At 46.7% G+C, this 25,131-nt stretch overlaps 2 protein-coding genes across 5 annotated transcripts in view; one reads left to right on the top strand and one right to left on the bottom strand.

The window, feature by feature from the left end:
* Positions 1–25,131, bottom strand: part of LOC117887100 (zinc finger protein 208-like) — an 882,934-nt gene that overhangs the window by 226,220 nt on the left and 631,583 nt on the right. The gene's annotated exons all lie outside the window — the stretch shown is intronic.
* On the top strand, positions 446–18,349 carry LOC117886969 (butyrophilin subfamily 1 member A1-like). Of its 4 annotated transcripts, XM_034789160.1 has the most exons (8): positions 453–723; positions 2,763–2,873; positions 5,324–5,671; positions 8,357–8,638; positions 11,816–11,920; positions 13,011–13,031; positions 15,360–15,386; positions 17,370–18,349. In XM_034789160.1, the coding sequence occupies exons 2-8, from the start codon at positions 2,774–2,776 to the stop codon at positions 17,888–17,890; spliced, it is 1,404 nt and encodes a 467-aa protein (XP_034645051.1). In that variant the 5' UTR covers positions 453–723; positions 2,763–2,773; the 3' UTR covers positions 17,891–18,349. The 4 variants fall into 4 exon arrangements, with proteins under 4 accessions (XP_034645054.1, XP_034645052.1, XP_034645055.1 ...); XM_034789161.1 differs by lacking the exon at positions 11,816–11,920 and having other exon boundaries at positions 447–723; XM_034789164.1 differs by lacking the exon at positions 2,763–2,873 and having other exon boundaries at positions 452–723.

The following is a 25,131-nucleotide window of genomic DNA, read 5'->3' as shown; positions in this document are numbered from 1 at the left end:
TCCGGCACCGTGGTGCTCGGCGGGAGGGGGCGGGGCACGGCGCTGGGGGGGGTTCCGGCGGCGCTCGGCGGGGGGGGATGGGGGGGGGGGGGGCGCTTTTTTATGCTGCTTGGGGCAGGAAAAAAGTTAGAGCCGGCCCTGCGGTGGAGCATGGGTGGGGCTTTGGAGGGAGGAGGCCAAGTGGGGGCTGGGCCCCAGTCCAGGCACATCCAGCCGCCCCAAAAATGTCACGTGTCGCCCATGACCTTAACTCCCTGTTAACAAAGGTTTTTTTTTTTTTTCTGCTAGTCAATTTTCTAAATCCACAAGGCAAGAAGAGTCTCTTCAAAATCATCACTGGATTCAGATCACCTGAATGCTTGAGTCTGCTGGTCCAGGCACTTCCAGCTCCGCAGCAGGACTGTGGCTGTTTCTTTAAGAAAAGACTCTAACTTCTGCAAATGACTGGGGTTTGAAATGATTGCATCTCTCTAGATACAGTACTGCATTACTTTCACTTTCCAGCTTGGCAGATGCCGCAAGAGGGAGGGCACATTTATCAGTCTGGAATGCAACCATGGTTCTTTTAAAAAGTGCACAGAAAGCGATGAGAAAACTCTTTTATAGCCAGAGTTAGTTGTTCAACTTGATATTTATTGAAAGAGTCACTTACAAGCTAGCACAACTGGAATGAGAACTGGTCCCGCCCTGAAGACTGTGAAACTTCTTGGAAGGACGAATCAAGTAGGTTAACAACTTCAAAATGACTCTTTATAACAGTGGTTTTCTCTGGTTCATGGATCCCTGGCGGTCTGCAGACTGTATCTAAGGGGTTCACAAAAGATTGTCGTTACCATAGAACAGTGGTTTTCAAACTGTGGTCTGTGGACTGCTCGGGGGTGTGTGTGTGGTGACTATATCTAAGATTGCCAAAGGGGTCCACAGTGAAAATGAAAAAAAGATTGGAAACCACTGTTTTGTAACCCCTAAAATACACTGCTTATTGTGTGGACAGATTGTTAACATGAAGCTTAAATAATCATGGGTCATTGGTTTTACTCTTTTACGTAAACACTAACATTACACGTATCTTCACAATGATTTCCATTCAAAATACATTTCAGATTATTTTCCTAGCTCGAGATTTGTACAGCAGGTTGAACTAGTCATTTTTTTCTTTTGTGATTGTGTTTATACAAAGCAACAAAGAGTCCTGTGGCACCTTATAGACTAACAAATGTATTGGAGCATAAGCTTTCGTGGGTGAATACCCACTTCGTCAGACATGAAGTGGGTATTCACCCACGAAAGCTTACGCTCCGATACATTGTTAGTCTATAGGTTTCCACAGGACTCTTTGTCGCTTTTTACAGATCCAGACTAATACGGCTACCCCTCTGATACTTGTTTTATACAAGAACACTAGGCCCGATCCTGTTCTCAGTCACATCAGAGGGAGATTTGTAACAAAATCGCTTCCTGTGTTTGTAGTACAGGAAGAAATTTACTGCACCAAAATCTAGCAGTCATCAGTCTAGTCTTCTGACTGTTGTCATTACAGTTTTCTTAATCTTTCTGCAGGGCTGAATTCTTTTCAATCTGATACTTCAAGGGGAAAAAAGTAGTTATTTCCATAATCAGTCAAAACAGAAAATTGCATCCTTTTCTCCTTCTGAAAACAGTGGGAATTAAGAATGTGCCCAAAGTCGATCATATGTTGTTTCTGAATAGGGATTTCATGATATAATTAAAAGAAGAGGCAAATTTATACGTTGTGGGACAGAGGATCTCCTGTGTGAAAAGCCGTTGGAGGGGAGAGTTCATGAGCAAATCTATAGGAATAAAGCCAATTACAATTTCACAACTATCACTCAGGTTTTTTATTTTTAAATTACTTTTGTTTCGTTCGAAATATTTTATGGATTTTTCCATTTTTAATCAAATATGATTGAAACAGATGATTCATTTTGTTTTCAGTTTTTCTTTCCCTCCCTCCCCCAAATTTTCTTTTCCCTTTCCTTGCGGACCCTGGACCATCCAGCGGGGCCTATACAGGATATGGGGAGAAAGGTGGTTGTGACAAGTGGAGAGGTTGCAATTCATCCACTGCAGATTTGTGGGGCAGCACTACAAAATTAAGTTGACCATAGGCACTGACTCCCTGGGTGCTCCGGGGCTGAAGCACCCACGGGAAAAAAATTAGTGGGTGCTTAGCACCCACTGGCAGCCAATCTCCCCCCCTCCCCTCCATTCTCCTTCCCCCTCCCTCCCAGCAGGCAAAGTTCCAGTGACCAGCAGCAGCCTCATGTAGAGGGATGGGGTGGGCTCTGGTGAGTGGCTGGGGGTGTCCCATTTTCCCTTCAGGAAATATGGTCACCTTACAAATATAACAAATTTGGTGTTAAAACAGGGGGAATTCTTGGCCTAGATTTTCATTAACATATTTGTCTCCAGATCTAGCCAACTTTTTTTTTTTTTAAGCTAATCTTTTTCTGAGCGTGGTGTGAGCATGCATTGATGAAAGTGTAGGCGACAGCAGTGGGTTCATAGCAGAAAGTCAGTTTCAACTTTAATATGGGTGCTGTCACTCCATAATATCAAAATGAATTTACTTAACTGTATAATCTTCTACCCCTCAGCCATGAGAATCTGGGTTGTTTTGATTGCTATGGACTTTGGGCCTTGATCCAAAGACCACTGAAGTCAATTGGAGGCCTTCACATTTGGATTGGGTCCTAGATGTTGTCTTTTTGTTCCCCCCTCCCCCCCTTGCACAACTCAAGCTACGGCAAAGATGAAAATTTCCTCATTCGGCTGCAGCTCCAGAACCAGCTCCGCTCAGATGAGTTTGATCATTTTCCCCATTATTTGTCATATCCGGAAGCTGGAATCAGGTAGGAATTCCATATGGCGTTTACTTAGTCACTTTGATTCGTAAAATGCTCCTGTTCCATTCTTTAGTTGCAGATACACAAATAAACACGAACTAAAGCAAATACCAAACTGGATCAATAAATAATAATAAATAATACTCTCCTGATTTGCTGTCAGGACTAAAAACTCCATCTTTCACGCCATCTTTAACCCATTTATATCCTCTTCCATTTGCTCCCATCTCAAAATGCATGGAGATTAGACAGGCCTATCAACATGACCAGAGGGTCAAGAGAGTTGTCCTTTTATTGGCCAAGGATGGCTGTGAGTGCTATAGTGCAGTGGCTCTCAACCTTTCCAGACAACTGTACCCCTCTCAGGAGTCTGCTTTGTCTTGAGTTCCCCCAAGTTTCACCTCGCTTAAAAACTACTTGCTTACAAAATCAGACATAAAAATACAGAAGTGTCACGGCCACACTATCACTGAAAAATTGCTGACTTTCTCATTTGTTACCATATCATTATAAAATAAATCGTTTGGAATATAAATACTGTACTTCCATTTCAGAGTATAGAATATAGAGCAGTATAAACAAGTCATTGTCGGTATGAAATTTTAGTTTGTACTGACTTGGCTATTGGTTTTTGTGTAGCCTGTTGTGAAACTCTGGTCTCACCCGAGGATAGAGGCAGTCTGCAAGGGAGCATGGTCCCAAACATTCTCATAAGAAAACCCCAAACCCAAAACAAAACAACTCCTTGAATTACATTCACAAATATATTGGGTACTGGCGCAGAACACAGAGCTCCAGTGTGAGGGGGTCCCTCTGAGGAGCACAGCGAAGCAAACGGGATGCCCCAGTCTGCCCGAGCTGGAGTTTCCACGTTGTCTGCAGAGGTACTCCATGAATAGTGTAAGCTTGAGGAGGCAGATGCAACAGAGAGTCCAAAAACATCCAATGTGAGCACCTAACGTATGAAGTCTGGAACCTGAGTCACAGTCTTAGGCCTTGTCTACACTACGGGCTTAAATCGACCTAAGTTGCGCAACTCCAGCGATGTGAATAACATAGCTGAAGTCGACGTACCTTAGGTCGACTTACTGCGGTGTCTACACCATGCTGGGTTGACATGAGACACTCTCCCGTTGACTTAACTTATGCTTCTCATTCCGGTGAAGTACCAGAGTCGACGGGAGAGCGATCTGCGGTCGATTTAATGGGTCTTCACTAGACCCACTAAATTGACCCCCGATGCATCGATTGCCGCAGCGTCGATTCCTGATAAGTGTAGACATGCCCTTAGTGAAGTGAACTGATACAATCCCTGAAATTTCCTCCAGTCACTTTGCCCAATTTACCTGGCCTGGTCCTATCTGATGCAGAGATCATTCTGCACTTCGGGGTAGTCCAAATGAGGGGAAAGAGGACATATAAAGAGATCAGTAATAAAATAAAGAAGTAACATCCCGACCTTCTTTCTGTCTTCCCTGGGTCCTAAGATCTACCCATTATTTTGTCCTCCTCCTCTCTGCTGAAGCAGGCAAGGAATGAGGCAGCAGTCCTATGGATCAAGTAGTATGGGAAATCTCCAATTAAAAACTGCATCGACATTAGAGCTGGGTGATTTTTTTGGCAAAACCGTTTTTTTGCCAAAAATGCAGTTTCAGTTTGGCTGATTGCTTTTGATTGCTATACTTTGCAACCTTAATAATAGAGAGAAAAGTTGGGCGAGGTCATAGATGCCGACTCTGTGAGGGCTCCAGGGCTGGAGCACCCACAGGGAAAAATTGGTGGGTGCTCTGCACCCACCGTCAGTCAAGCTCCCTGCTCCGCCCCCCTGCCTCGCCTCACCTCACCTCCTCCCCTGAGCACGCCGCGTCCCCGCTTCTCCTCCCAGCGCTTGCCGATGCAAAATAGCTGTTTAGCGGCGTAACAAGCTCTGGGAGAGACGGGGGAGGAGCGGGAACGCGGCGCGCTCAGGGGAGGAGTCAGGGAAGAGGCAGTGCCGGGGTGGGAATTTGGGGAAGGGGTTGGAATGGGGGCGGGGCAGGGTTGGAGGTGGGGCGGGGTTGGGAGCAGAGGGAGGGTCGAGCACCCACCGGTGCCAGCAGAAGTCGACGCCTATGGGTGAGGTAATATTTTTGTATTGGACCAACTTAGTGAGAGCGACAAGGTTTTGAGCTACATAGAGCTCTTCTTCAAGTCTGTGTAGCTCGAAAGCTTGTCTCTCTCACCAATGGAATTTGGTCTAATAAAAGCGATCACCTTCCCCGCCTAATTTGTCTAATATCCTGCGATCAGCACGGCTACAACAACACTGCAGACAACCTTAATTATGTTATTTTAATGTAGTTTCTGTGTGTGTGTAATATAAAATGTGTAATACAAACTACTGAATGTCTTATTTTCAAAATGATTGTTATAGTCTTTCTGAGTTCATTTCCTTTGTGTTTTGATACATTTCACAGCCCAGTTCGCAGTGGTGGTCCCTGATCATTCGGTCACTGCTATCGTGGGTGAGGAATTTGTATTACCCTGTCACCTGTCCCCCAGGATGAACGCTCAAAACATGGAGGTGAAATGGTTACGACCTCATCTCTCGTCAGTTGTGCATCTGTACCGTGATGGCAAGGATCGGAATGAGTCTCAGACCCTAGAATATCAGGGAAGGACAGAGTTTTTGAAAGACGGCCTCTCCACTGGGAGTGTCGACTTGAAAATACACAATATCAGACCCTCTGATGAAGGATTGTACAGATGCTTCATTCGATCAAGTACCTTTTATGGAGGAGCCCTGCTGGAACTGAAGGTAGCAGGTCAGTGGTTGTGTTGGTGGTGTCTTCCCAAACATTTCAGTAGCTTATTTGGTATTTCCTTCTGAGATGGCAGTTTGTTTTGGGTGTATTTGTTTCGTTGTTATTTGTATATCAGTACTAAGGCTGGTCAAAATTTTTCCATGATTCTCCCCATCCACCCCAACCCAGGGAAAATGATGATTTTTGTCACAATGGATATTTCTGTGGGGAATGCCGATTTACAAAGACATTTTTGAGAGATTTCACTGACAAACTGAACCCCCCCCCCCCAAAAAAAACCCAAATGGCTGGCTGGGTAAAAAGTTCAGTAAAACTTTCAAATCACAAACAAAAAAATCCATTAAACATGATCCATTTTGTCAAAATATGTTGTAGGGAGAAAAATCATTTTTCAAACGGCTCCAGTCAGTACCAAGAATTCCCCCTTAACTCCCAGACTTGTTTTTCCTAACAGCAGCAGCCCTGGTGCTTTGAGCTGTGCTAACAGCTGGGAGTTTTCAGCCTCTGTCTACATGAGAGTAAAAGGGTTACAACCATGGGCAGCACATAATGGAAGCTGGGTGATGCTAAGCCTTCCCAAACCTCGCGGCACGGGGCCAGGGAGGCGGTGGCAGATTACCGCACAGGTCCATGGGAGCTGTGCTCAGCAGCCCTGGCCAATTTGGGGCCCCCGGAAAAATCTCCCCCTGTCATGGCCCCAGGGCTGGCCAGAGCGGTAATCTGCCACCGCTTCCCTAGCCCCGTGCCTCGAGATTTGGGAACGCTTAGCATCACCCAGCTTCCATTACGCGGGAAGCACAGAGCTTTTCCAGTCTTGGAGTTGCAGTGGAGCGGCGGGGGTGTGGAAAAGAGCAAGTGGGGGTAGAGGCTTGGGGGAAAGAGGTAGAGTGGGGGTGGAATGGGGGCGGGGCCATGGGGGAAGGGATGGAATGGGGCGGGGCCATGGGCGGGGCAGCGGACCGAAGGGGCAGAATGGTGGAAGGGCTCCAGGTTTGGAGCTCCGTCCAGCCAGGGCCGAGAGCTCTGCCGTAGTCCTGGTCGGGGCTGAGAGCTCGACCAAAAAAGAAACTACCAGGGACTGTGTGTCGTATTGGAAAGGCGGGACCCACATCTCAGACTGAAGGCACAGGCCCAACTCTTGCCTGGTACTTCTAATCTTTCTCCCGGATCCACCAGCCCCATTTCCTTCGCTCAGCCAGTCAGTCCACTGTTAAAGTTCCAACCACTATCAGAATGCGAGAAAGAGAGACAGCCGTATCGTCATTCGGTGGGGGGGAAAAGGTATACAGGTGAATGTCAACAGCAAGCCAGTGCCACAGGAATCAGTGATGTCTTGCAATCATCCTCAGTACCGGTACCTGTACAGTAAAGCAGGAGGAGTGAATGCTACAGCTATTAGAACCTACAATCACATATAAAAATACAGGCTGAGCTAGCATCAGTATGACAGTTACCATCTTGGCCAATGCCTGAAAGCTCCGGAGTTGAAAGCGCTCAGGGACCACCTTCTGTAGCTAGGAGTTGTAACCGACTTGCCTCTTCTCTGGATCACACCCAGCGGGGGATGCATAACATACACTGACCACTGGGTGACACCAACATGAAGATCTTGCACAAGTGTACACCCCTCGCTATACACACACCCACAAAACAACCTCTGAGAAGGAAACTATGCCTTGCACCATTCTCTGAATGCATGTTCTGGTCCAGTCAGGCCTCTGGAAGAAAATTCCTGAACTGGGTTTTGCCCCTTAAAAACACTCTCCCTACAAAAAGACACATCTAAGGACCGAAAGGTCAAGAGCTCTCCGTTCTCAGCTGTAAGCTACAAAGAAAAGGATGGTCTTGAAAGCACACACAACTCAAGCATTACGGGATCAAGGATCAGCCCAGAGATCAGGCAACAAGTGGACATCTCACTGGAAGATGAATTGGGAAAAACAAAATAAAACATTTTTTTTCTCTTACTCTTTTCCAAAACTCCCTGTTCAAGAACCTCCCTGTTTCACTCACGTAATAATGCAACATATAATTTTGTGGGTAGAGCTGAGTCGAGGTTATTGTTGCCTTCTGCCAAGTGAGATCAGATTTTCAGGCTGGTTGCCGGGATGGAGCAGAAATCGGTGACACCAAGTTGAATATGTTCTTAGTGTAACTCATCTATTTGCAAAAAAACCCTCATGGCCTGTAATCAGAAGCAGGAATTGTCAGAGATCAGGCAGGCAATTCACTGTCACAGGTGCCTCTGACAGGTATCTTTGCCTTGTATCAGCCCCTCTTACTGCTGCCTCTCCCCAGAAAGACACACAAGCGACAGAGCTAGCAATGACTGCTTAACTCCCAGAAGACCTCAGTCCCTGCAGCTTTAGCTGTACTCCGATGACAGGAGAGAGGGGGCTGAGTTTACTCACTCCATATCTTTTAGGAGCATCAGGGTGCAGTGATCTGACCTCCTAGACAACCTTCTAGGAGCAGTCACTATATAAATGGACTCTAATGGGGTAACCCATTACACTATAATGAAGGTAGTAAGTCCCAATCAGTTTTTCTTTTTAATATGTTCACATGATTTACTGTGACTGTGATCACTGGGAATCCACTGATGGCTTAAAATTGTATCTTTTAGGCGAAATATGTATCTAAATTAGCATGCTGAAATAAGAGATGTACCCCATTCTCCTCCAGGTTTGGGCTCTGATCCCCACCTCTCTGTTGAGGGTTACCAGGATGAAGGGATCCAAGTGGTGTGCCGATCGGCTGGGTGGTACCCAGAGCCCGAAGTGCTGTGGCGAGATCTGGGCGGGCGACGTTTGCCTTCAGTCTCTGAAACAACATCCCGAAGGGATAACGGCCTGTTTGAAATGCAAACTGCTTTCCTTATCACAGAACGTTCAAACCAGAACTTGTCGTGTTGTATCCGGAACACCTTCCTCAACCAAGAGAAAGAATCGACAATTTACGTAGCAGGTCAGTTGCAATCAAAGCCACATGCTAACCATCAACATACATACACAACTGGTTAACTAAAAGGGGTAGGTTAGATAGGTGGCTAAAAAACTAGCCTAAGACTTAAACCAGTGGCTCTCAGCCTTTCCAAGCTATTGCATCCCTTTCGGGGCGCTGATTTGTCTTGTGTACCCCCAAGTTTCACCTCACTTCAAAACAACTTGCTTACAAAATTAGACATAAAAAATATTAAACTGTCACAGCCACTAATACTGAAAAATCGCTTCCTTTCTCATTTTTACCATATAACTATGAAATAAATTGATTGGAATACAAATATTGTACTTACATTTCAGTGTGTAGTACATAGAGCAGTATAAACAAGTCATTGTCTGTCTGAAATTTGAGTTTGTCCTGACTTCGCTAGTGGTTTTTATGTAGCCTTTTGTAAAACTAGGCAACTCTCTAGATGAGTTGATGTACGTCCTGGAAAACCTCTGCGTACTCCCAGGGGTACACATACCCCTGGTTGAGAACCACTGATTTAAACAATCTGGGTTCAAATCCCATTTCTGTTAGCAACGTCTTGGTTAAATCCCGTAATTCTTCTGTACTTTAATCCCCATCTGTAAATTAAGGATAATCAGCCTTCCTTTCTCCCACCCTGTCTGTTTTGCTCACTTGGACTGTGAACTTTTTGTGACAGGGGCTGTCTCTTACTGTGTGTGCAGTGACTAGCACAATGGAGTCTCTAGGCACCTATGTAATATAAACCCAAAGTGAATATTGAGTCTCTATACCAAATAAAACTACATTAATAAACAAAACAAACAGCAACACTGAACACTTAAATGTTCCCTAATATGTATCCTAAAAGTATGTAACTGGAAGGGAAGGGATGGAAGTTACAGAGTGGCACAAGGGAAAACTGTCCTATAACTTTGCTACTCTGTAACTTTTCCAAAGGTTGAGAAGTTTTGAAAAGCTAGCATGGAAAAAAGAAAACGGGGGGGGGGGGGGGAATCCTTGGACATTTTATCGTACTCAGTGGCAAAACGTTGGGGCAAAAGAGGTGAAGAAAGAAAACTGGAATTTTCAGAAAAAAGATTTTGTGAAAAATTTGGGAGCTCTGACAGAAAAAGTTGCATTTTCAACCCTGGGAAATGGAAATAACTTTGACATTTTGAAAATGTCACTTGCTATTTTTCAGCAGTACTGTCATTAGCTCGCTCTGTTACAGACCTCACCGGGGCAGAGTCACCAGTCTGTTATAAATGGACCCCACCTTTGGATCCCACCTGCTTCCAAGCCAGCTGGGTCCGGGTAGAGTCCAGGTACCTGTTCTAGCTCTGGGATTCAAGTCACATCCCTAGGTGTAGCGACTTTGCCTTGGACGCCCTTCCTTGGGACTAAACAATCCAAGAACCCGAGGCCCCCAAACCAACCGAGGCCTCTGCAGTCACTTTTACACCTTCCCCTAGAGTTCCACCTAACTGCGGACACTCTGGTTTATAGCCTAACCACCCACAAGGAACCATGTGGCGAGGAAAACAGGATTTGCACAGAAGTTTATTAACCACAGTGACTTTTACTCTCAAAGGACAAAAGAGTTGTTGTTTTTCCTAAAGCTCTGTAAAAGGCCTATATTCTGTTGCTGAAGTCTATGCTCACCCCTACCTGTGAGTTCTAGGCCAGTCAGTGTGTGAGGTAGATAGGTCCCATCTGCCCACTGCTTCCGGCAGCCTTGCTGCTGTTTGGCAATATTCAGCTGTTGCGAGAGTGAAAGAGAGAGGCTGTGGTTAGAGCAGATTCTGTTCTGAAATAATGTTTCCCCGCACCCCCCATCATGTGAGCAGCTGCAGAACTTCATATCTAGCCCCTGGAAAACCACTTTCCCTTCGGCCAGGTTCTTCTTTACAGCCGATCCGTTGTTCAAGGGATAAGCCCCCTTGATTGAAAGGCAATCAGAGTTCATGACGCTTGAGGGCTATCTCAAGTCATTGGTGTCCCTCAGCTAGTGTCCAGAACAGGAGGTTTCAAACTTTTCTTATTTGCGGACCCCTAAAAAATTTCTAATGGAGGTGCGGACCCCTTTGGATATCTTCGACTTAGTCTGCGGACCCCCAGGGGTCTGCGGACCACAGGTTGAAAACCACCTGGGGTATCTCTACCCATATGGAGGTTACAGTACAAAAAGTAAAGGTTATGTGAAAGTTGCAAAGTGTGATTCACCAAACAAAAAAGAGTTTACAATTTGCCCCAGGCAGATCTCCAGTCTGTCTCACGCGCCACTGTCCATACATTGTCAAGGTTTTTGTAGGCATCATGCTAGAATGCTACCTCTAAACACCAAGGTGTTAATGTTAAATCCTAACGAGGATATTTTAAGGGGCAGATTCACTGGAACAGAGATCCTCTTTAGCAGAATTAAGGGAGGGAAAAAACCATGAAGGAAACCTCTTCAGAGAAATCAGTTCCTGTTTAAAGGCTGGGATACTCAAGAGTCTGTCGAAGTTGTTAAAAAGTCATTTATTGTTGCTTTTCAATGGGAGCTGGATGGCTAACTCATTTAGGCCCCTTTGAAAATCCCATCATACGAACACAAACATTATTTTTTTAAGTTAGAAACTCAGGAAATTCGCCTTGTTTAAATCATTAATAAAGGGAATGTTTATATCCTGTGTGACCAAGATTTCTGGGCGGGAATTAATTTGGCTATGGGGTGATTTGAAAAGTTAAATAAACCTCTTCCCTTCAGTTATTCATTATTCACCCCCATGTTGGCCGCATGACAACTAAAATGATTAAACAGCATAACAGCAATTAATGAATAACATACTTCATCTCCAAATGTGCAGAGGACTGGGGATTCAGTCAAGCCATGGCTGTAATACTGGCCTTGCAAATGTGTTTTCTTAATGACTGGTCAATATATTTTTTTAATGCTCCTGAACATTGAATAATATCACTCAATAAACAGCAGTGGATCAAGCCAGGACCGTTTACTCAGATATTTACCCCTCTTAGATCTCCGTTGACTGGAACCATTTTGAAAACCAGTTTCTGATTTTCTGTGCAATCGGCCAGGGACATATATGCAAGCTCCTCTCACACAGCCCCTGCTGTGGATGTAATTAAATCAGGAGACTTTTTTCTTGGCTTCCCAAGTAAGGAAATTCCTGGTTTTCTATTTTTCAGATTCTTTTTTCCCCAAAGTCTCCCTGTGGATGGTGTTTCTGTGCGTGAGCCTGGTGGTTTTGTTTGTTTCCATTGGCCTGAGCCTCTATCTCTGTAAAGTAAAAGGTAAAGCGTTACCCAATGAAATACAGGGTAATGGGAAAGAAGACAACAGAATACCATTGAGTGATCTCAGAGGGCTTGGATTCAATTCTCTGTTCCACCACAACCTCCTTGTGTGACCTTGGGGAGGTAATTCAGGCGCCACGCTTCATATTATATGAAGCACAGCTCCCCCGTCTGTAAAATGGACATATTTGTACCTCACATTGGGGTGTGGTCAGATCCTGGGGAAACGGGGAGGGGCCTGTGAGTACCACAGGTAGCATTCACTCCATAGTTAAGATGCAGCTCAGTTTCCATTTTAAATCCCTGAAGCCCCAGGACACTCATTACGGTCTTTTCATCCCTGATGAGACTGTTTTGGTTGTCGGGAGGCTGAGGAACCTCTACTGTTTCATCTGGGGTTCAAGAGACGGTTTAGGCTGGGGGAGAGGTCCCTGAGAAGCCTATTCAATCCAGTGGGGAAGCATCCAAAGACTCATGAGGTAAGTGGGCTTTTCTCCCTGGGATCCCCTACATGGGGCTCATGCAGGGGGATAAGAGGAGAAGGAAGGTCCAGGGGATGATTAGGTTGCAGAGGGAGAAGTCAGGAGAAGTACGAACATTCCTTCCTTCTCCACTGACCTACTGCCTGCGGGCTCATCAGAGAGGAGGTTTCCTGCCGGAAACCGGAGGAGGCTCATTGGATGGAGAAAGCAGAGACGTGCTAATGCTTCTTCTCTGCCTTCTCCTCCCCTGCCCTCGAGCTGCTCCTGTGTGCATCCCTCCCAAAGCAAGACCTCGTTTCCCACCTGCTGCTGGCAGCCCAGGCTGAGCCATTGGTCTCTGGAGAGGGGGCATATGAAAGTGTGTTTCTTCTTGGTGGAGATATGTGATGGTGTTAGGGGCCGAGGAGGAACGTGGAATTCCCTTACAATCCCAAACTGTGTTCACGCAGTGTTTTAAGGGAATTCCTCATTCCTGTGCGTGGCTTTAACAGTGTGGAGAGGCATGGATACATTTTGCCAATGAAAAACACACTCCTTTAACTGTGGAGAAGGAAAAGTAATACCCAAGGATCAATAATGCATATCTCTTTTGGTTTCCTTTTCAGAGAAACTTGTAGCAGAACTTAGTAAGTCACATTCTCCCTCTCCACCAATTAATATCTTTTGTGCAAATGTGGATCCTTGTAATGGTCTTTGTTTGTTGGCTTTGTGTGTGTGTGGGGGGGGGGGGGGAGTTATTTAGGATTTTTGCTGCTGTTGTTTTGTTTAATGTGAGATAATATGAAGCATGAAAAAATTCACACCAAAAGTCATTTTAAAAAGTCTTGTCTTCTTTGGATAGAAGTGACCCGTTAGCCTCAACGTGAGTACTGACAATGCCACGTAATAAAGGCATCAGGTAAAACATGTAAGAGAAAAGGAACAGCTGAACCTCTTCAATTTTGTAGTAAGGACATTAAGACACATGGTTGTTTCTGTGGCTCAAGGGTGGGATTTTCACATGTGCTTACTATTTAAATCCAGACTGGGTATCTCTCTAAAGATGTGTTCTAGCTCATACGGGTGTTATGGGCTTGACACAGGAATAACTGGGGGAAAATATCTGGGCTGTGTAATGCAGGTCAGACTAACTGATCATGTTGGTTTCTTCTGGCCCTAAAATCTATGAATGAGGAATACAAGTTCCCATGATTTTCAATGGGGTTTCTGCTCCTAATTCGCTTAGGTCAGAGGTGGGCAAACTACGGCCCGTGAGCCACATCTGGCCCGTGGGACCCTCCTGCCCGGCCCCTGAGCTCCTGGCCCGGGAGGCTAGACTCCAGCCCCTCCCCTGCTGTCTCCCCTCCCCCGCAGCCTCAGCTTGCCCCACTGCCGGCGCAATGCTCCGGGCTGTGGGACTGCGAGCTCCTGGGGCAGCGCAGCTGCAGAGCCCGGCCTGACCTGGTCTCTGTGCTGCGCTGTGCATGGCTGGCTCCAGTCAGGCGGTGTGGCTGTAGCGCCGCCAGCCACCGGCGCTCCAGGCAGCGCAGTAAGGGGGCAGGGAGCAGGGAAGTTGGATAGAGGACAGGGGAGTTCGGGGTGGTGGTCAGGGGGCGGGGGTGTGGATAGGGGTCGGGGCGGTCAGAGGGCAGGGAACAGGGGGTTTGAATGGGGGCAGGGATCCCAGGGGGGCAGTCAGGAAGGAGAGAGGGGGTTGGATGGGGTGACGGGGGCAGGGGTTCTGGGGGCAGTCAGGGGACAGGGAGAAGGGGTGGTTGGATGGGGCAGGGGTCCCGGGGGGGCAGTCAGGAAAGGGGGGGGGGGGGGGTGGGGGGGGGGGGGGGGGTCTGGGAGCTGTCAGGGGACAGGGAACGGGGGGGTTGGATGAGGCAGGAGTCCCGGGGGGGCTGTCGAGGGCGAGAAGCGCGGGGGGGGGGTTGGGTGGGGGGGGGGGCAAGGCCACGCCTGGCTGTTTGGGGAGGCACAGCCTCCCCTAACCGGCCCTCCATACAATTTTAGAAATCGGATGCGACCCTCAGGCCAAAAAGTTTGTCCGCCCCTGGCTTAGGTGCATTTGAAAATCCCGACCCCAAAGAAATAATGCATGAGAAATGTATTCAAATAGGAACATTAGTAATTTTATTTTCCAGTACTGCTATAAATCTTTTAAAACAACGATTAAGGATCTAATACTACTTCCCCTGACTTTAACTAGACTGTCATCAAGCTATTTCCAATGCGATTTTAGTGCATCAGTCAGCAAATTGTGATAATAATTTATAATATTTATTTATATAGTTAATGGGAATTCCGATAATGAAACCAGTCTGCTTAAATGTGGAAAATTATAGGTTCAAGAAAATTGACATTTCCTATAGGATGGTGTTGATCCTGCCAAAACGTTTAGATTTTCCCACTGGAAAATCAAAATGAACCATTTTGTTTTGGGTTGGGGCTGGGTCTACATTAACCTGTGCCGCTGCAGTGTTCTGTGGGATTTTTAGTTCAGGAGCCTAATTTCCACATTCTCCTCCATGCGCTACATCTTCCATGATGCACTGTGGTCTTTCCTCTAACTGATCCTTGGGACATGAGGCACCTGAACTACAACTCCCATGAGCCATTGCAGCAGTCCAAGCAGCCATAGATCAATATCAAACCCACCTGAAACAAAATGTTTTGTCTCAGGTGAAAATCCTTTGTTTTGGTTCAGGAATGTCAGGATGGGCTGTTCTGCCAAAAGTTCTGATATTCCAACGTATTGGCCCCAACTCAGGACAAAAACAAAGTCAAAATATTGGAACTTCCCGTAGGATGGAAATTCCATTTTAAAACCAGCTCTACTATTCATATTATGGTAAATGTTCAGAACCACTCATTTTCCTTCCAATGTATAATTGTCTGCAATATTTAATCCTATTGGTATAGTATCTGTTCAGTCAGTTTCTCATCTGTGATTATGTGGTTGGTTTCAGGATGGAGACGAGTCCTCACACACCCAGGTAAGTAAAGTGAATACATTACCATCGTTCAAATCCCACCATTCAGGAGAAAATGTTGCCCCTTTTCCTTGTATGTGTGACTGGAGCAGGGCAGGACACGCTGTATTTCACAGGGCCCCGTGAGGACAGACAGGTTTTGTAGCTGAGTCCAATCAGAACATAGTCTCTCCCTTGGGTGGAGGGATAGCTCAGTGCTTTGAGCATTGGCCTGCTAAACCTAGGGTTATGAGTTCAATCCTTGAGGGGGCCACTTGGGGATCTGGGGCAAAATCAGTACTTGGTCCTGCTAGTGAAGGCAGGGGGCTGGACTCAATGACCTTTCAAGATCCCTTCCAGTTCTAGGAGATGGGATATCTCCATTTATTTCTAATATGTCACAGCAGCTCTTCTTCTTGCATGCGCACTACCAGTTAGAACCCCGCAGCAGGACTGGGATCCCGCCGGACCCACTGCCATAATTACAGGAGCGGGTAAAATGGTCTTTATTGCGGGTAGGGTTGGATGGGCAAGAAAACTCAGCCTGCGATAATGTGCAGGAAAACGCTAAATCTCTCACCAGTTTCTCAAACAAGGCATAGAAAGAGATTGATGTCTATTATAACCGGAGTGCAAGTGTTCTTTACATGGTTTGAACAAGATTTGTTTGATTCTTTTAGGGGTAAAAATTGTGTCTGAATTCCATTTATGTATAGACACCGGACCCTCGCTAGAACGCGTCTATATAGCGCGAATTTGCATATAACGCGGTCGCGGCCATGGATCCCAAATTTAATTATTTTAGTTGCAATTCATTTTAACGCGGTCCCCGTGCATGGATCCCAAATCCCGCGATCTAGCGAGGGTCCGGTGTATATTATATACTAACTGGCTGGTGTTTGGGGTTTTTTTTAGTAGCACAGGGGAATCTGTTTCTCTTGAGGGACTTGCAGGATCTAAGGTTTTTGGGGGTGGGAGGGGGATAAAAATGCAAAAAACAATGCAGGAACAGGTGGGAGTGGGTATTGCAGGGAGGGACGGGATTAAAAAAATAGTCCCGCGCAGGGCTGTACTACCAGCCTCAGTGCTATCTCTGAGTCCTCCCCAATCTATCTGTTGTTTGTCTGTTTTGTTTTTTGAACCTTCCTCACATCCTCCCTACTGAAGGGCTAAGTTCTGAGCCATCGTATCTTTGTGATGATCCTTAAAGACTATGGAATTTATGCCTGCTCCTGAGCAGTGAGATCTGGGACATCGCAAATCCTGGTCCCAGGAGTTCTGTTGCTGTCTAAGACTGAAGTACTTGAGATATGTGGCGTTTTTCAAGCAAGCAAGTTTGGGTGGAGCCGCGCGGTAATACAGGCCAACAAAGGGGTGACTGGGAGAGTGAAGATAGACAGGGGTTACTGCAGAGTCAGTCACGTCAGTGAGCACTGGGAAGAAGTGGACACAGATTCCCTACATAACAGGGTCCTCTGGACCTCCGTGGGGAGAAAAGATCTGAAAGTTTCTGAACCTCAGGTCTGGCTCCATTGATCCTTTCACTTTGCCACTCACCTGTCTCTCTCAGGGAAGTGAATGTCCTCTGCACTTTGCTAAGATCTCAGAGCTGATGGGTAAATCCTGGACAGGGGTGATAGTAACTTAAAGGACTTACCGGTACGCTGGAGTCCTGAGCGGGGGCGTGACCTCAACCGGAAGAGGCGTGGCCTCAATCAGAAGAGGTGGGGCCTTTCAAGATTTAAAGGGCCCGGGGCTCCCCGCAGTGGCTGGAGCCCTGGGCCCTTTAAATCACCGCCGCGGAAGCCGGTCCAGTCCGGCATGGCGTACTGGCTCTTGCCGGTATGCCGTACCGGATCGTACCAGCTTACTTTCACCTCTGATCCTGGAGGAAGGAGATTCTCTGATTCACTCCCCAGCTGGGGAAGATTCTGTCACCCACACGATCAAACCTGACACCAGGGCTGAGCTCTGCCCCTAACGCTCTGAATGTGTCTCTTCCCTCAGTGAATGTGACTCTGGATCCGGACACGGCTCATCCCCGACTCATCGTTTCTGAGGATCGGAAAAGTGTGAGGCAGGGAGACATCCAGCAGGATCTGCCTGACAACCCTGAGAGATTTGATTATGAGTGCTGTGTGCTGGGCTGTGAGGGATTCACCTCGGGTAGCCATTACTGGGAGGTAGAGGCGGGGGATGGGAAGTACTGGGCTGTGGGGGTGGCCAGAGCGTCTGTGAGCAGGAAGGGAGAATTCATGTCTAACCTAAACCCTGAGGTGGGGATCTGGGCTGTGAGGCTGTACGGGGGTCAGTACCAGGTTCTCACCTCCCCAAAGATTCCCCTGACCCTGAGGCACGGCCCCAGCAGGATCCGAGTTTGTCTGGACTATGAACGGGGGCAGCTGGCATTTTTTGATGCTGAGAACCAGGCCCCAATCTTCACTTTCCCGCCAGCCTGTTTCACTGGAGAGAGAATCCACCCCTGGCTCTGGGTCAGGGGCGGGTCCCAGCTCAGCCTGTGTCACTGAGGCACGGGGGGAAATATCCCACTGAAATCAGAATCCCTAGTGTCTATGAGCTGGGAGGCTCCGTGGGGTCTCTGGACTGTAAACACCATAGAGAGCAGGATGTCATCAAGAAGACGCCAAGCTCATTGCCCCAGTGATTGTTCAGTGTATTTGACTCTGTTCTGTATGATCCAGGAGGACTGTAGCCCAGAGACTGACAGCTGGAAACCCAGGGAAGGGGGAAATGGAAGTGAAAAGGAGGGTGACAGTGAAACTGGTAAATCCTATTGAAAGTGATTGTGTCATTCATCTCACAGTTCATCCGCTTTCTGCTTTAGTTCATGAAAAGGGGGGCCTTAAAAATGCTTTGCACAAATTTTGGCCACTTTTTCTTTTCTCGTTATTAAATAATCCCTTCCGTGTTACATGATGGCTTCATATTTACGGTAAACAATTTTCGATAAATAGAGCGTCCCTGTCTGCTTGGTGTTTCTCTCATTTTCATGAGTTGTTTTTTTTCTTCTTGTGAATTTTATTTTGGCGGGAACAGGTAGCATCAAGGGATTTGAGCCCTCACTGATCAAAATGCCTCTAGGAAAAGCCTGCATGTGAATCGGATGGGTCTGTCGGCATTACAAAGTGATGCGATGCTTCTACACTCTGGGACTTAGGATTTCTCCGGAAAAAAAGATTTGCTCAGGTTGTGGTCAGCTGAATTCACACCCTGTTGTAATGATGTTTGTCCAAAAGTTCCTTGTAAGATAGCATTTGAAAACTGATAGCACACTGGTCATCAATATCATTGTAAAATGCCTGTGTTAACCTTATATATGAAGTTATGAATTCCATCTGTACCATGTTACGGTTAAGACCGATGTTTAAGACCAGACAGCCTAACCTAGGTAAGAGTGACAAACAGGTCTGTCCTATACAAAAGAATGTGGATTTACCTACATTTACATATTAGCCGTAAACAAAGCTACCACACGAAGGGCTTGTCTACCCTACAGGGTATGGCGGTATAAGGTGTGGCACTCTGGGGTGTGAATAAGCCACCGCCTTGAGTGACATATGTTACACCAACTTAAGCGCCAGTGTGGACAGTGCTAGGTCGGCAGGAGCACTTCTTCCACTGACATAGCTACCACCTCTCACGGAGGTGGTTTTATTATGCTGATGGGAGAGCTCTCTCCTGTTGGCATAGTGTGTGTCCACCAGATACGCTACAGCTGTAGCGCTTCTCAGGTAGACGAGCCCTAAAACAACAGCCCAAACTTGAGAGACTCAGAATTAATGTGGCTCCTGCACCCCAGAGAGACACACATGAGACTGAATCCCCAGAAGGCCTTCCTGACTTTGGGAACATAGCCAGTTCCTTGGGAATAAAAGGGCCATCTTGATCTTTCACCTAACAAGACAAGGGAAACCAGCACCTCATACTTCGGTGAAAGGTCCTGACTGAGAGACGCTCAGCCGTCATGGACAACGAATAATTGGAGGGAGAAGCCATCTTAAACAAAAAGTGTAACTGGCGAGATTAAGTTTTAGCCTTTTAGATGCGTGTTTTCACTTTTATTTGCTAGGAGCCATCTCTACCTCTGTTCTTTTATTTAGCATCACTTAACCTATGTTCTGTTGTTAATAAATTTGTTCTAATTTAATCTAAACCACCCCAGTGCAATGTTGGGAAAGGACAGGAGGGGAAGATAACACGTCTTTACACAAAGAGTATCCCTTGGATCCCCACATTCCTTATGCAGCTGCAACGCTTATCAATCCTTAACAAGCAGAAGGGAACTTTATGGCAGGATGACACTTTATCAAGCGAAGGAACAGTGCATGTTTGTGCCTACTCCATAATACTATGCCAGCACACCAGTGGTTTCCCATGTCTCTACTTAACCCTTACATACCCCAACAGGTTGAAGTGACTATTATCACAAAGTCCAGTTTGTCTGGGAGGCAAGATACATTGGAGTCTCTAAGGGGACTGGCTGTGACTCCATGGTAAGACTGGGATAGCGATCCAGGCATTCATATTTGTCACTGGCTTGGTGAAATCTAATTATAGAACCCACCGCCAGCTTGGCGTATGTCTGCCCTGTTTTCTGACATCTGACTCACCTTTGAGTTCGGTGTGTGTTGTTCATTATTGATACTGAAGTGTGTCTTTGGCCTCGATCCACAGTGGCATTTAGGTATTATGACTCGGGCCCGACCAGATTCATGGTCATGAAAAATGTGTCACGGACTGTGAAATCAGACCTCCCCGGTGAAATCTAGCTATTGGAGGGGAGGGGAAGGGAATGGCAGGCTGGGGCGACCCAGCGGGGGGCTTCTACTTGTCCCCGGCACCAGCTGCTAGTGCCCTGTAGGCTGGGGAGGGACGGGCCTAGCAGCTAGGAATCCCTAGCTGGGGAACTCCCAACATCACGGGGAAGATCAGACCCCCCTGCCCCACATCCACCTCCGGGAACCTCCTGCAGCTGCAGGAAGCTCTGAAGGCAGCAAAGAAGTGATAGTGGCAATCCCATGACCCCCCCCCCACACACACACACACACAACCCACTTTTGGGTCGGGACCCTCATGGTTTACAACACTGTGAAATTTCAGATGTGAACACCTGAAAACGTGAAATTGACTAATTTTCAAATCCTATGGCCACAAAATTGACCAGACTGGTCTGTGAATTTGGTAGGGTCCTAATTATGACACTGGGTATTGCAATGGCCCAGCGGTTAGGCACCTAGGAAATCACCAGCACCACCCCATGATCCAAGAGAGAGGTGCCTTAGAATGGGATCCACAAAAGCCAGCACACTAGGTGGGGAGCCGTCCTAGCCAACCAGTGGGAAGTTCCAACAAGAGCTGGGGGTGGTCAAACGCCCACCCTTCTCACAGAGTTTTGGTGCTCCGCTAGTGATCCATGCAGACTCTCTCCTGCAGTCATATGGTTTAGGCACCTAAATTGTTTATTGTGAGCTTGAGCTAGGTGCCTACCTCGCTCCCCGTAGAAGAGGAGGTGCCCGCGATATAACTTTTATCCCAGTGGCTCGTGCACTCACCTGGGATGGAGGTGACCCCAGTTCTAGATCCCCTTCTCCCACATGGGTACAAAGGGCTCTTAGCTGCATGTGCTAACCACTGAGCTAGGGGACTGCCTGATGCAGGACTCTCTCCTGTTGAAGCTATTCTGCTGTTTATAAATCACTTAAGTCCGCGGAGCAGGGGGACAGGATGCTGGGTTTCCCACCTCCAGGGGGAGCCCCTCATCACCAGGTTCCAGAGTAATTCTCTCTTGCTCTGGCCCACTGTTTATTTAAGCATTTATCCACCATGGAGAGAGAGAGAGAGAGAGAGAAGGAGAACCACATCAGAATACCCCCATAGCCTAGCGGTTAGAGAACTGTCCTGAGACTACAGTTCACATAGGCAGAGGGGAAAATTGATGTCACCTTCCAGCTCAATGCTTTAACCACTGAGCTAAATGTTTCAAAGTGGGAACCTCAATTTTCTCCTCCCCGTCCAGCCAGATTTTGAACGGGACCGGATCTGGAGGTGACCTCAGAGCACAGCTAGTGGGTCAGGCTCTGCATGCAAGCTAGGCAAGTGAATACCCGTCTTCCTCTAGTCTGGGGATCGCACTGGTTCTTAGGCAGGAGAGAGGTGTCTGGACACCTAGATTGAAGCAGCAGAGTGAGAACCCAGCGGTAACAATTTAGGCACCAACTGAGTTTAGGTAGCTAAAGGGTTCAGCTGGAATGCTGTGGATTACAGGGGAGCCTAAAAGTGAGACTTAGTGGCCTAAATCAGGGGGTTCAGTACTTAAGTACCTTTGTGAATCTCACCCTTGCTGACTAAAACAAAATACCATTAAGGCTTTCTTCATCCAAAAGAAGAGTGTTCACACAAGGGAGGTGAGCCAATTTAGCTAGATTAGTTTAGAAGTTTATTAAGGCCGACACCGTTTTTGCCCTGCTTTAACTAAGTCTAAAACGCAGATTCGGTCAAATTGGTGCAAGCGCTGGTGAAGATGAGGGTATATTACATTAAAATTGTTTGTCTCAGTAGAGTTTTTCCCCCCAGTCACTTTACTGAAAGCAGCTCGATTGATAAAAACACTTTGAGTTACCACAGTGTTTAAAAATGCTTAAATATTTTTAAGCTTTTGGTGGGAAAATACATAGTGGGAGTTGACAGCACTGATCACTGTGTAGAAACCAACTTTTAATAAAGGGTTTGAGACCCCAAGCCTGCCAGAGGCTCCATGTGGGTGCAGGGCTTTGTCCATGGGGGGCTTTTTGGAGAACCAAGAGACAGAGCCCGGAGGAAGGGCCCAGATCTGGGGAGCAGCAGCAGAAGGATAAATGTGGTTGAGTGATGACTACAAATCACCAGCCGTACATTAACCAGGACGAAATGCAGCAGTGAGATTCTTCCCTTAAAGAAAACCTTCAGCCAACAGCCCCCAGCGACAGAGGAAGCTAATTTGCAGCAATGTATCTAGTATATGCTACAGCATAGCAACTGACTCAAAGCCTGCGTCCTGTGCCAAGAGTGGCCCATGTGACTAGCTGCAACCAGGCAGCTGTCTCCAGTCAGTGCTCTTCTCCCTCCACAGTTCAACTCCCTCTTTTGGGTCTAGGTGATCACCCCTTAGACTCTCATGAGCCACCTTAGTATCGGAAAAGGCCAAGCCATGGAAGATACCAAGCATTAGCTGAGGGAAGCAGTGGAGACCAGGGGGTTAGAATGAGGCAGCCAGTCTGCACAGAGATCTGGTGAATGCTGGTAGAACTTTATCATGACTAGTAGAGGTTCGAGCAGCCTATGGTCATCCAGGTCAAGCTCTGGCTGGCACTGAGAGGAGACCAGACATGACTCAACTGATGGGAAGGAGATGCATCAGATCCCACCCCCTGTGAGAAGACCCAGACCAGATCAGACATACCCAGATTTCTTCCCCACTCTGACTGGTTATCAAGATTTTTTTGCCCACTGTTATGCAGTCACAGCCAACACCCTCCATAAATTTGCTCCATGGAACTTTCCATAGACTTTAAAAGAGATCAGTCTGCCTTTTCTGGGCAATATTTCATGCTGGTTAATGCTCTCTTAGCAAGCTGTACTGTGAGAGACCACAGCTTTCATTTTCCAGGTGCTCTTTGCAAAGAAAGAGGCTAGAAAAATACTCTTAAAAATTGATCCACGATTCTCTATTTATCATTCTTTACCAAACCGGGGCAATCAGCCAAGCGTGTGGTTTCTGAGGCTCACCGGCTTTGTGTTGTCTGTGGTTTGTTTTTTTCTCCCTACCCATGCAGGAATCATTCTGTTTTAGAAAATGGCGGCCTTCTCCTGGGTAATTGCCTGGAAATAACTGATAGAGATTTACAGTACAGAGACTAGCTGGGGGAGGTAATATCTTTTATTGGACCACCTGCTGTTGGGGAGAGAGACGAGCTTTTGAACTTATGCAGGGCTCTTCTTTAGGTTAGATTTACATTGTTAACTCCAGCTGAATTAAATCTTTGCCTGTGAATTTAGGGTCACTCCTTGGACTGGTAGGGTTACAATTTGCTCTAGAGCCATCACAGGTTATAAACTTAATAGGGTCATTCCAGGCCAGCAAAAAGGTCAGCTCCAGGTAGGGCAACACCCACTTTCTGCTGCAGGTGGGAGTAATTCTAAACAAACTTCAGAGTAACAGCCGTGTTAGTCTGTATCCGCAAAAAGAAGAACAGGAGTACTTGTGGCACCTTAGAGACTAACAAATTTATTAGAGCATAAGCTTTCGTGGACTACAGCCCACTTCTTCGGATGCATATAGAATGGAACATATATTGAGGAGATATATATACACACATACAGAGAGCATAAACAGGTGGGAGTTGTCTTACCAACTCTGAGAGGCCAATTAATTAAGAGAAAAAAAACTTTTGAAGTGATAATCAAGCTAGCCTAGTACAGACAGTTTGATAATAAGTGTGAGAGTACTTACAAGGGGAGATAGAGTCAATGTTTGTAATGGCTCAGCCATTCCCAGTCCTTATTCAAACCGGAGTTGATTGTGTCTAGTTTGCATATCAATTCTAGCTCTGCAGTCTCTCTTTGGAGTCTGTTTTTGAAGTTTTTCTGTTCTACCCAAGATCCATAAACCTGGATATCCTGGACGCCCCATCATCTCAGGCATTGGCACCCTAACATCAGGCTTGTCTGGTTATGTAGACTCTGTCCTAAGACCCTACGCTACCAGCACTCCCAGCTATCTTCGAGACACCACTGACTTCCTGAGGAAACTACAATCCATCGGTGATCTTCCAGAAAACACCATCCTGGCCACTATGGACGTAGAAGCCCTCTACACCAATATTCCACACAAAGATGGACTACAAGCTATCAGGAACAGTATCCCTGATAATGTCACAGCTAACCTGGTGGCTGAACTTTGTGATTTTGTCCTCACCCACAACTATTTCACATTTGGGGACAATATATACCTTCAAGTCAGCGGCACTGCTATGGGTACCCGCATGGCCCCACAATATGCCAACATTTTTATGGCTGACTTAGAACAACGCTTCCTTAGCTCTCGTCCCCTAACGCCCCTACTCTACTTGCGCTACATTGATGACATCTTCATCATCTGGACCCATGGAAAAGAAGCCCTTGAGGAATTTCACCATGATTTCAATAATTTCCATCCCACCATCAACCTCAGCCTAGATCAATCCACACAAGCGGTCCATTTCCTGGACACTACTGTGCTAATAAGCGATGGTCACATCAATAACATCCTATACCGGAAACCTACTGACCGCTACACTTACCTACATGCCTCCAGCTTCCATCCAGGACACACCACACGATCCATTGTCTACAGCCAAGCTCTAAGATATAACCGCATTTGCTCCAATCCCTCGGATAGAGACAAGCACCTACAAGATGGACTACAAGAAAAAAAAAGGGGGGGAGGGATAGCTCAGTGGTTTGAGCATTGGCCTGCTAAACCCAGGGTTGTGAGTTCAATCCTTGAGGGGGCCACTTGGGGATCTGGGGCAAAATCAGTACTTGATCCTGCTAGTGAAGGCAGGGGGCTGGACTCAATGACCTTTCAAGGTCCCTTCCAGTTCTAGGAGATGGGATATCTCCATTATATATATATATATATATATATATTTTAAAATCTCTATCAAGCATTCTTAAAACTACAATACCCACCTGCTGAAGTGAAAAAACAGATTGACAGAGCCAGACGAGT

Source organism: Trachemys scripta, chromosome 14 (genome assembly GCF_013100865.1).
Source record: "Trachemys scripta elegans isolate TJP31775 chromosome 14, CAS_Tse_1.0, whole genome shotgun sequence".
Classification (NCBI taxonomy): Eukaryota; Metazoa; Chordata; order Testudines; family Emydidae; genus Trachemys; species Trachemys scripta.
Note: the sequence above shows the minus strand (reverse complement) of the source record. Positions and strands in the feature narration are given on the sequence as shown.

What these genes read in the sequence shown, in the direction of transcription:
- LOC117886969 (XM_034789160.1), top strand. Translation starts at nt 2,774, where the DNA reads ATGAAAATTTCCTCATTCGGCTGCAGCTCCAGAACCAGCTCCGCTCAG. An exon ending in GAAACTTGTAGCAGAACTTA is followed by an intron (nt 13,032 to 15,359) that starts GTAAGTCACATT and finishes GGTTGGTTTCAG; the next exon opens with GATGGAGACGAGTCCTCACA. An exon ending in ACGAGTCCTCACACACCCAG is followed by an intron (nt 15,387 to 17,369) that starts GTAAGTAAAGTG and finishes CTCTTCCCTCAG; the next exon opens with TGAATGTGACTCTGGATCCG.